Source organism: Osmerus mordax, chromosome 16, assembly GCF_038355195.1.
Source record: "Osmerus mordax isolate fOsmMor3 chromosome 16, fOsmMor3.pri, whole genome shotgun sequence".
Taxonomy (NCBI): domain Eukaryota; kingdom Metazoa; phylum Chordata; class Actinopteri; order Osmeriformes; family Osmeridae; genus Osmerus; species Osmerus mordax.
Window position 1 is genome coordinate 5,903,474 of NC_090065.1, and position 12,500 is coordinate 5,915,973.

General features: G+C 45.4%; 1 protein-coding gene across 1 annotated transcript in view; it reads right to left on the reverse strand.

Moving 5' to 3' along the window:
- Positions 1–7,711: 7,711 nt before the first annotated feature.
- Positions 7,712–12,500, reverse strand: part of cdh12a (cadherin 12a) — an 18,158-nt gene continuing 13,369 nt past the window's right edge. The window contains exons 9-12 of the mRNA XM_067253915.1: positions 12,059–12,180; positions 11,698–11,812; positions 9,832–10,083; positions 7,712–8,262 (exon numbers count right to left, since the gene is read on the reverse strand). Of these exons, the coding sequence (XP_067110016.1) occupies positions 7,712–8,262; positions 9,832–10,083; positions 11,698–11,812; positions 12,059–12,180 (1,040 nt within the window). The remainder of the gene's footprint in view (positions 8,263–9,831; positions 10,084–11,697; positions 11,813–12,058; positions 12,181–12,500) is intronic.

Below are 12,500 nucleotides of genomic sequence, written 5' to 3' on the forward strand. Positions count from 1 at the left end.
AAACCTCTGAATTCTCTTGCAAAATGAAACTTTCGCCTCAAAACAGTTTTACCTGTGCTCAAAATTAAACTTTCGCCTCAAAACAGATTTACCTGTGCTCAAAATCAAACACTGCTCTCAAATCATAAACAAAGTGATCAAAATGATATACACTATCAAGCAGTCAGTAAACAATACACAAAAAAATTTAAAACACATTGTTCAAAACATATAGTTCTCAAGGAGAAGTACATTTTTACGTAATCTCAAAACAAATTTCATATTTATCCGTCATTGTCTTTTGATGAACGACAACATGTTCTATCATAGTAGCTCAAAATGTATCATAAATTACTACTCTACTTTGCTCTTTGCAATTTTTTTGGTTCTTTCTCCTCCTTGTACCCCTATACAGTACTGTACCCTGCATCTCACTACTCACAACTCACTCTTGTTCTTTGTTGATATGAACCTGCAACCAGTCAAAATCTATTGAGCAGTCAGTACTGTTACTGTAACAAATGGAAAGCACAATGTTCAGGGCCATACAATTTGTTCATTGTACAGTATACAACAATGCACTGTACTACAGTAAAAGGGACAAAAATCTAAGGAGTAAACGTGATCAATGTGCTTCTTCTTGTCTTTGGGCTGGGTCAGGCAAGAGTACTTTGTTGACATCACAAGCAATATTTTCCCACCTTCAACAACCTGTTTGCTCTCTGAACTGGCTTATATTGGTTGTGTCACATCATTTGAAAAAAGTTAAATCAATTTTGAGTGGTTGTGTTTTGTCAATGACATGTTTTCTCTATTTGTATTTGATTGTTGCCACTTGTGTTTACCAGTATGGATGACATGTGCATTAGGGTGCAGAATGTGTTTTGAGAATGAGAATGTGTTTAGAGTTTTGTTGAAACGTCTATGTGAGATCTGCAAATTGTGTTTTTACCATGTGAAATGGTTTAAGGTATTGACAACAGACTGCACAATTAGCTACATGAGTTCAAGCAACTGATAACTTTGTTCAGCCAATGGGTTTTATTGTTTTAGCAATTGAGAAAAACTGTAATGCCATAACAACATGGACCTACAGCAGAATAGCAAGAAGGTCATTCACAGCACTATGAAGGAACAAATAAAGCACATTTTATCCATGATCTGTAGAGGCTATGGGGACTACCTACTGTTGCCCCCAGCTCCATTTTTAATCATTGATTCATACATTTGATCAAAAAGGCATCAAATGCTTCAGTTTGTTTTTGAAGGTTCAGGGTCGAAGTCCCCCCAGGCAGAAAGTTGCCACTAGCGTTTCAAGGTACAGTAGTCCTTTCAAAACCAGGGTCAGAATTCACAAAACACTCTTAAGAAGACATTTCTTCTTGTTTTTCTACTTGAGAAAAAAGTTACATCAAATTACATTCTTCTGAAACTATAATTTATCTAAAGAACTTTGTTATTTGTTTTCTTAAGAACATGTTTGTGAATTCGGCACCAGACTTTACTGCCCGTCGTTGTGAGATAATCAAACTTCAGCCACAAAATCCCAACTAAGTTAGTTCTTTATCAGCGTTAAATAACGGTTTGAACCAAGCATCCCCTGAAGGCATGTAGAAGCTCTAAACAGTCATTAGACATGACAGGGTCCCATTATCCAATATCTTAATTTGGCTCCAGCGTTACAACCTGTCAGGAAGCATCCCATCCACGTGTCCAACATGGATTAGTCTATCTGACTTAAGTAGGTAGGCCTAATCAGCAACACAAGTCATTGGAGGACTAGATGTCCAATTACTGAAATTGGATTTTAGTTGTAATGTTCAGTTGTACTCATCACCAAGTTGAAGTTATGAGAGCATTCACAGGTATTCATCGAGCCTGTATCTGACTGTATTAACAACACATGGGTGTTATTAGTGTTATCATCAACAGAAAATAAGGTGAATGCTGTTTTATCTTTCAGTATTGCCATCTCTTGAGGCCACATACCCTTTTCCTTTTGAGATTAGAAGCTCAATGGATGTGTAATGACTGAATTCCTTTGAAAAGTTCATCTGAAGGAAGTTATTTCCTAAACCAACCTACAGTGCGGTTGGATTTAAGACGTGGAATGTGACAGTGTGTGGTTAACTAGCCACCTTCCAGACAAACGACAATTAGAAAAGATGCCACCCTGCACTGTGTGAACACTTCTGGCTTATTTTCCTGAAACTGGGAGATAAATGTCACATTGAAATTCTGGTGCGAGGACAGCGGCATTGGTTGCAGATGACGGATGGGCCCAGCGCGGCCTAATTTGTTTTTGCTGGTGGAGCCCAGGGGTGGTTTGGGAGAGAGATTACACAGGCCTACTGGTGCTTGTCTGAACCTGGGCACTGAGGAGGTCTAAAGGACTGTGGCTGCTGCAAGGTCGCCGCACGTCCCTGAGACTGGGCAGAGAGAGAGGGGGCCCTTGGATGCACAGATGGATTATTGTCAGTTTAGCACCAGTCTTGAGTGCTATAGGGGGTTTCTCATAGTCCTATGTTTAGCTAAAGACCCCCATACTCCATTAGATCTGATTGAAAAGTGTAGAAATGTTCCGGAACACTTCATTGTTCTCTGAATCCCGAAGATTCACTTAATCGTTTCTTGTCTCCCTTTATTCAGCAGAACATGGTAGCGAGGCAGACCATTAGATGGAACTTATCTCTTTCCTGTCCTTCACTGCGAAGCTGGAAGCACTAGAGTGTGCCTCTTACATCACATAGAGTTCTCATCATCATTCCCCTGCTTCTTTCTTCTCCACTTAGCCTCACACTCTAGTGGATGGTTTGCACCTCGCATCCTCCACTGGCTCCCCCCCCCCCCCCCCCCCTCCTGGCAGTCTGCCCGCGGACGCCTCACACACCTGCTCTGTGACATGATGTGTGCGACGCTGTGCGTGTGAGAGAGAGGTAGAGAAAAAAAGAAGGATTGAAAGAGTAGGACGGGGAAAGAGTGTGTTGATGTTGATGTTTGTCCACATTTTCGGAAGTGCTTGAAGTAGCATGATTTGGGGTAGAAGATCAGCCCCCCATCCAACACAGACACGCACACTCTCCTGCCCCTCCTCTATCCAGCCAACCTCACATCCAGGGGCTGTTCTGTTAGCGTTTTTTTTTCCTATTCCTGTCATCCCTCTCTCTCCTCTATCCCCCCCCCCCTCCACATGACTGTGGTGTCAGATAAAATAAAGATGGAGCGATGGGCTCGTCCTAAGATCTGACACTCCACTATCTCATCGCTCTCGTACATCCCTAACCAAATTGTCCTCCCGTCACCTCTCTCTGGGGACACCTAACCTGGGCCCTCAACCTGCCCTGTGGTCATCCCCCCTGACAGGTGTGTGTGTGTGTGTGTGTGTTTGAGTGTGGGTGATGGAGAGAAGAGACATGGCAGGTGGAGTTAACATCAATCTCTGGTTAACCCTGACCTGAGGGGCACACAGCATGAGGTGATGGAGCTTATCTTCAGAGGTCTAGAGGTTTACACAAACCTACACATTGTTCTGCATTAGACCACTGAAGATTTGAAGGTAACTCAAAATGCAACACAATTGCTTGCTGTACCTCGGAAATGAGCACTTCACTAAAAGAGGGGTCGTAAAAAATGAGGGACCTCTCTTTTTTTATCGGGGAGGGCAATGGCAGAGCTTTTGACCACAGACCCAGTTCAAATCTTCCCACGTGATACACTTTGATTAGAAGTGTCTGCTACTTTCGGGTGCTGACTGGAGAATGAGGACCTTATCGTTTGATTATACAGGACAATGTGGAGTTACTGTTGCTTCACTCATTTCAGGAGAGATTGCCCTGCACCTTTAAGCAAACAGAACAAATCCCCCCTCTGTTCCATTGAAAGTGACAGTAACTCCAGAGTGTGAATGTGTGTTTGCTTTTGTTTAGCCTGCCCCAAGGCAGGAGTAGAAGTCAATCATCTTGTTACTCACTGGCCTGAGTATAACCGGCCTAGATGTTTCCGCTGTGCAGTCTCCTGCGACAATGGAAACAGATAGCTGCATTAGGAGCCATTTTCACATTAGGCACTGACATGCAGCCTTGCAGGGGGTGTCCCCTCAGGCCCCTAGCCTGTCCAAGCATCGGGAGCCCATGTGACAGGGGACAGCCGAGGAAAGCCCTTCATCGCTGATTACCCCTCTCTGAATCATGAGGAATAGGTGTGGCTGGTTCCCGCCACGTGATGAGATGTGTTTGGACGAGGCTTCTGTAAGCATCTGCCACGCTAACTTTCTGCTGAGCACACGGCCAATGTAATTGCCTGAAATACTCAAGAGAGGTAGGAGTGAGAGAGGACAAAAAAGCATGGGAGAAGGAAAAATGATAGTAGAACTGGCAAAGACCCACACAGGCAGAGGGAAAAGAGAGGCATGCTGGGATATATATAGAGAGAGTTTCTACTACAGACGTAGTGAGAGAGGATATGTAAATTAAAATGTCCTTGCCAAACACACACAATAGATAGCATGTGGGTGAGAACCTTCCAGATATTTGTGCTCTCTCAATGAATCTTTAATTTTATCATTAGACTGAACTTCAATTGTTTTACACATGAGCAGTCAAGTCGCCCTTACAGTCACTATAGGTTGACCAATAAAATATATATAAACTATTACTCTGGATGAAATAACATAGTGAGAGGACATTGTTTTACTGTAGAGGTAATCTGATGTAAATTAAAGCAGCCTGAGCAAAAACAGATACAACGACTGCATGGGTAAGTAAGGACCATGTGGAAAGAAACAGATTCTAGATGGCCTAATAGACCAGGATGATTACTGCTCGAGATAAAAGAGTAGAAACACACTGCTGTCTGGGACCAGGCTAACTAATCACATGTCAACTTGGAGATTTAGGCTGCGGAGCTTCCCTGCTGTGAGGCATGAACACATACATACTCTAACGAACCTGCTCCACCAGGCTAAGGAGATAGGGCTGCTCTTGTGATGAGTGCTGAACCCTGACTGTGAGTTGTTTTTGCTGTAACACCTGTTTACCTGATGCTCAAGAATAAATTATTGCACATTTTTTCAAGCACGCACACGCACACACTCACACTCGTTCACACTCTGACACGCACGCTCACACCCTCACATACACGCTCACACCTCATACGCATCACAATTATAAAAGTGTAAGCAGCTTCAAAGCTCATTTGCAAGTTACTCAGCCATGCAAAGGGTAGATGAATTATGTGAGCTATCTGGTTTCTACCTTCATGCTTGTCTTTTGATATCAGCCGCCTGCCTCACCTCACTGGGCTGCAAGCTCAGAACTGCTTTTTAATTATTTTCATCTACATACAACTTTTTTTAAAGATGAGCATATACTCTACTGGTACTGCACTGCACTAATGGAAAAGAGTGTGCAAAATTGACATATTGTACACCACAAGTGTTGTGTTCTCCTTGCACTTGCAGATTTTTCTGTTCCAATTCAAGCAATGCTAAAATTCTCAATCAGACAGTTTGGATGGCAGCTTTACTACATGTTGACTGGTTCAGTTTTTATATGCTGAGTGGATTATCTCAGCCACATCACTGCAGTTATTGTACTCCAAAGATCTCATTATAAACATTTTACCAAATCCTTCTCTAATGAGGTTAATATTCCCCTAACCGGATATGCCTCTGTCAAAAAAAAGGAATATTTCTCTCTCAGAAAACAATAACAAACAGTCGAAAACAACACGGCGTCTCAGCCAGAAATCTCAGAAGTATTCTTACAGCAGCATCCCACCTACCTGCTTGTTTTCAGACAAATCTCCGGGCTCCAGCTCAAAGGCTCATGGCTCAGGTGAAGCCAGGAGACAGAGGCAGAGGCAGATTCCGAGAGACACCGAATCAGAGATGCAGAGGTGGTGACTGAGTGAGTGTGAGACAGAGGCAGAGACCGAGAGAGGCAGGGCTGCCGTGGCGTCCCAGATGTCAGAGGAAGGAGTGAATCCTCAGCGCCAGTCACTCCAGAGAGCCAGCTGTGTGCCACGTCCCCATCAGAACGCCGTCGCAAACAGCTCAGAGGGAAAACTGTCTAATATGGGAAGAACGAAAAAGAGAAAAAGCCCAGATGCTGTTGAGAGAGAGAAAACAGAAGCACGGGGGTGGAGGGGAGTCGAGGAGATGAAAACACATGCCTGCTTCTACATCTCTCTCCCTCGCTCTCTCTCTCTATCTATCACACAAACACACACGCATGCACGCACACAGGGTGCACTCTACTCGTGCCATCTCCCTTACACACACACTCTCTCTCTCTCTTGCTCTCTCACATACTCTATAGCTACAGTCTCTCTTTGTATATCTCTCCATCCCTCTCCCCCCCCCCCCCTTTCTTTCTAACACTCGCGTCACGCACACACAGGCACACACACACAATTACACATTCAGCCTCTTCTCTGCTCTTGCACAACTGTACTCCGACGCAATCAATTTGGTCAGACAGAAAACTGTGGGAGTGGATTCCAATTTAACCAGGCAATCTATAACCAGGATATCACTGACTTTTCTCTCATTCTCTCATTCTGAAGCTCACCCATGCTGCATCACTGTACCAGTGCTTCTGTTCTACTCACAGGATTACTGCACACCAGTTAGAGCCATGGGCACTGGGAGGATTTTTTTTTTGTCGAAAGAAACCGTTTCAGACACCACCACCAGTGCTGTGTTACATTACACAGGCACACAAGCCCATGTGAGGTACGGGCGAACTAGCTGTAAAAATCAATTTTCTATCAAGCTAAGTCTGGGAGGTTCAAGGAGGCATTGATTGGATGCAGGTAGGGACATTGATTTTGGCGTGTCCCCGGGATTAACAAAATACTGTTGAACTGTTTAATCGTCTGTTAAAATGGAGTTTAATTCTCGCACTGTGTTCTGCCATTGCATGCAAAAGCACATTAGAGGGGGTCAAATCTCAGTTTCCTGGTTCTACCAACATTATCAGGAAAGGAGACAGGATTCTTCAAGGGCAGTCATTGAGTTCTACTCTCTTATTATAGTTGTATATTCAATGAATTTACTCTGTGAATGTAGGACTACCTCAGAAAAAAATTACTTACTGGTTGGCATTTAAAACTCATTTGACATTTCCTTCTGAGTGCCAGTTCTGGAGGGGGGGAACATGTAGCTTCCTGTAGTTTCAAATTCTCACAAAATACTCAAGGATTTGTTTGGGAAGCTGCATGGCAAGAAAGATAATTTATGTTTGACATTCCTCTCATAAGAATGCATTCATATGCTGGCTCTTTTGACTTTTGAGGATATGCACAGATCCTGAGGCATTATTTGAAGCTTTGATTAACTTCTAACAAATAAACACAGAACCATCATACAAGCTGCTTAAAGGCTTGCTTTAATTCCAATAGAAGACTCAGAATCACTCAGGTTTGAAAAACAAACGAATAGACGACATAAGTCTATAAAAGTGTAAGAACGCAGAGAAAGACATTTCTCACACCCCTTAAGACACTCACACACACACACACACACACACACACACACACACACACACACACTGTATATCTACACACACACACACACACACACACACACGCACACACACACACACTGTATATCTACACACACACACACACACAGTATATCTACACACACATACGCACCCACACACACACACTCACACACACACACACACACACACTGTATATCTACACATACACACAAACACACTCCTAGTTTTCAGCTCTGCTCCGGTTCAGTCTGAGGGTCCAGTCTGTCCAGGATTCCGGCTAGATCCTTGAAGGACGGCCCAAAGTCATTCAGGGACTTGAAGTGATCTTCGTCGTCTGCCGCCAATGACTCAATGGAACTCAATGACTCTGCTATTGACCCCTCCCCCTCATACGCATACGTGGCCAGCGAATCGTAAGGCGGGGAAGAGTAACCCAGGTGTGTCTGCTCGAGGCGTTGTTCGATGTAGTCCCTGACTATGTCGGCGTTGCCGCTGATTCCAGTGGGCGGGGCTCCGTTGGCGAGCTTCTCGCCGTGACTCGGACTCTCGGCCTTGTGTTCTCCTCCGCGTCTGGTGTCAAGGCGATAGAAGGTCGGGAGGCTGTTGTCCTTGGCAACGTGTGTGTTGCGTAGTGTGCCCATGTCAAAGGCGTGCGTGTCCTCCTCCCCGCCCCCTTCGTCGTCGTAGTGGATCACGTTGTCGCGGATGTCCTCTTTTGATGACATCAGAGTCTCCCGTTCCTTGTGCTGCCTCAAGCTGCCATAGAGAACTGCCATCACTGTAACGAAAAAACACAGTCCTGTTACCAATGTAAAACATGGACATGCACAGTCCTGTTATAAATGTAAGACATAAACGTGCAAGGTCCTGTTACCAGTGTAACACGCAAACATGCACAGCCCTGTTACCAATGCAACACACAGACAGACACAGCCTGATTACGAGTGTAACACAGAGACACAGTCATGTTACCAATGTCGTGTTAACACACAAAGAAACACAGTCCCACAACAGCCTTTTACCTAGAACCTTCCCTAACTAACGGTGACTGTCAAGAACGAGTGTCGTTACAAAGCTATGCTCTCGTTGCCATCCTATTCTCTGTCAAGTATTCCCCATGACTGACACTCTGCCAGGCTGCCAGTGCCAGGCCGCCAGGGAGGAGCAGGAGACACAGAGGGGTGTTAGGAGTCCTCAGCTTATCTCTTCTGTTCTTCAGACGCTCTCCTTCACAGCAGGCATGTTCAAACTATCCTAGCCTGAGGGCTAGCGCTGATCCACTTCTCACATTGTGTCAGACACCCACCAAGTACCGACACACACACACACACATGCCTACACACACATGCACACACACATGCATGCAAACTCTGACAGTTATTGTCTCACTCATAATAGTATGTATTCACACACAAACACATCAACACTCATAGAGATGAAGTAGGTCCATGCTAACACAAAAGCACAAACATTTTAATTCATTATTCCTCTCTCTCTCTATCTCTCTCTCTCTCTCTCTCTCTCTCTCTCTCTCTCTCTCTCTCTCTCTCTCTCTCTCTCTCTCTCTCTCTCTCTATCTCTCTCTCTCTCTCTCGTTCTTACCCTTGCTTTCTCTTACTCTTTCTTTCTCACACACACACACACACACACACACACACACACACACACACACACACACACACACACACACACACACATACATACATACAGACACACACACACACACACAGTCTGTAATATAAAGTCAGTACTCAGGCAGCAGGATGAAAGACTGCTTCATCGTGCTTTCATCTCCCTCTCAGCTCCAAGTGACAGACAGACAGACAGACAGAATGGTTGTCAGGCAGGGCAGACAGACAGGGTGGTTGTCAGGCAGGGCAGACAGACAGACAGACAGGGCAGGCAAGCAAGCAAGCAAGCAGACAGATAGTTGAGAATCTCTGTTATGCAACTGTGAAAGAATATATTCGAGGAAAAAAGGAAGGAAGTGGAAAGATAAGAAGTCTGGAATCCTCCCACCGTGTACCTAGGATCATTGTGGGTTCTGAGGGCTGTTTACTGTATATCATATTGCCATCAATGGTAAGTTTGACATAACTTGGACTGTGAGTGCCACCTACTGTTGAGTTGATACAGTACCAGATTTATGAAAACTGTACTTTGCCTCTTGAAGTTGTGTCTATCTCCGAGATATTGTGGCATGTTGTTACGTAATAACAGGTATGCCTGCATTTATTCATTTGTTAAGTCATTGAGCTAAAGTGCACTCCATCATTGAAATCAGGAACGTGTCCCCCAGTCTCCCTGTCCTGAGGCCCAGAGTCATCTGGCCACCTGAGGCACTCACCCAGCAGTATGACCATGCAGAGCAGGACGGCCATCACCGCCCCCGTGCTCAGACCCATGGGCAGGAAGATGGCCTCGGCCGTGCAGGAGAGGAGGGAGCCGTCGGGCTCGCAGGCGCACACGCGAATGGTCAGGGTGGCCGTGCTGCTCTGGGCGGGGTAACCGCTATCCTCCACCACCACCGGCAGGTGGTACACGTTCTGGACACGCCTCTGGAAGCCCGCGCGTCGCGTCACCACGCCTGCCGTGTTGTCTGGGAGATAAAACGGCGGAGGTGGATATGAAACGTCGGGTTTTAATGGTGCACATGACACTTGATATTTAGGAAAATGACTTTCTTTGCGTGCATAGTTGTTAAGGGATCTCATCCCTGACACTTTTCTCCCCAAAATGGCTTTTTAAAACAAGCTCAAACCAGCAGGGGCAGATATTCAACACTAACTCGATGGAATATGGCAGTCTGCACAATACCAACAGTGCAGAGAGGATGTACAGTGCAGTGTGCAGCGGTGGAGAGCTAGGCCGAGACACACATGGATTCCACCTATAGGGTGTCTGTGTCTGCATCCATCTCCCTCCTCCAGGGAGTGCAGGGTGCCTGTCTGTCACACTGGGTTGTATGTGTCTGCCGGGCTGGACAGAGATCTGCCCTGACAAGCTCAAGGCCATTAGAGCACCTTGAGCCTGCTATCCTGCCGGCTAAGCGCGGCCCTGTCTCTGTGAATCAGATCTGATGTTAAAGCTAACCTGCTGAAAGGCAGAAACAGAGGTAGCAGAGTTTTTTTTTTTAAATGATGGAAGAAGCAGAGGCAGAGGGAGCAGATAGGGAGGTGGAGGTAACCGAGGCAGAGGTAGAGGGAGCAGATAGGGAGGTGGAGGTAACCGAGGCAGAGGGAGAGGGAGCAGATAGGGAGGTGGAGGTAACCGAGGCAGAGGTAGAGGAAGCAGATAGGGAGGTGGACGTAACCGAGGCAGAGGGAGAGGGAGCCCGTACAGACAGAGGAACATGGTGCAGTTGCAGAGGTAAAAACAGATGGGGCAGAGCGAGAGATAGGAGCAGAGACGAAGGTAGGAAGCAGACACGTAGGTAGAGGCAGCAGACGAAGAGAGGCAGCAACAGAGGCAGATCAGGGACAGAAACAGCAAAGCTATAACGAGAGAGAGGTATCAGAGGTAGAGATAATATCTTTATATTATAGGCACAGAGGCAGGGGCACGTAGACTGTAGAATACAGACCCATGGAGAAAAAGACTGGATAGGCACAATGTGTGTTCACTGAGAACAGTTGGTTGTCAGTGTACTGTAGATATTTTTGGAGGCTAGAGCTGCGCCAAGTGAGTCACAAGACAGAATTATAGCCTAAGCTAAGCTAAGATAAGCTATCTGTATAGGGCTTTTGAATGCGCTGGCCGTAGCTAGGCAGCTATGAAACATTAGCAGCTTAGTTCGCATTGTCTTGAATTGTACTTCACATTGCAGTCATTGGCCGGGTTTCCAAGATTCGTTAAGAAGCTCTTAACGCCAAGAGCTTCTTAGGAGCGTTCTAAGAGCGTTCTAGAGCGTTCTTAGAACGCTCTTAAGAAGCTCTTAGCGTTAAGAGCTTCTTAACGAATCTGGGAAACCCGGCCATTGACAATACTGTTGACGCCCAGATGTGTCACTGCATGCAAATACCCTATAAGGATAAATCCATTAACAATATACCACCCATGTCTTTTCATTATAATTTGTCTTTCCATATCTGCCATTTTTACTGTATGTCTTTATCTCACTCCCCATTTTATAACTCTAACTCTGGTATCTAACTCATCTTGTAACTCTCTTTGTCTCCCCTCCCCTCTCTACCACTCTATCAACATGTCTTACTTCCGAAGTCTCGAATTGTGAAGTTCCTGTTCCTCGTCTCTCGAAGCGACTTGAAAAAGAACCTCTGTCCAACAGGGGGCAGGTCCTTGTCCATGGCCTTGATGATCTGGATCACCTACAGCACCCGTGGACACAGGGACACTCAGAGCGGCTTCAACAGGCTCGAATGATCAATCGATCAGTCAGTCACTCTCTCACTCATTCATTTCAACCACTTCATTTAACTCACTCCAATCCTTCAATTCAGATCGTTATCTCTCTGTCTGAATATATATTTTTTTATTCTCTCTGGTTTTCTTTATCACAGGCATTCGTACACACACCCCCCTCTGCAGCTACTGTGCAGTGGAACAGCACTTGCCTGGCCCACTTTGGTGTTTTCACAGACAAAGGTGTCGAAGGGTATGGCCAATTCAGGAGGGAACTCGTTGACATCCAGCACGTTGACAGTGACCGTCACCTTGGTGGTCAAGAGAGGGTGGTCTGCAGACAGCACACACAGTACCACACTAAAGGACACACTCCCCCACTGCTGCACACACGACAGGGAAGGACCAAGCATTTGTGCAGGTAAATCTGTAATTTGATATAACCTAGTGCAGCGTTAACTGATGAGGACACCACAGGAGATGAAGTATCAATGTTGTTTGTTAGGGAAACGTGATTTAAAAAAATTATTTGCATGGGTGAATATCCTTTGTTGTTTTCAACAATATAATTAAGTCGTCTGACGAGATATTATCACTCGCCCTACAGACTAGAAATGGATATACCGATTGTTGGAAAGATACTGTACTTAGCTA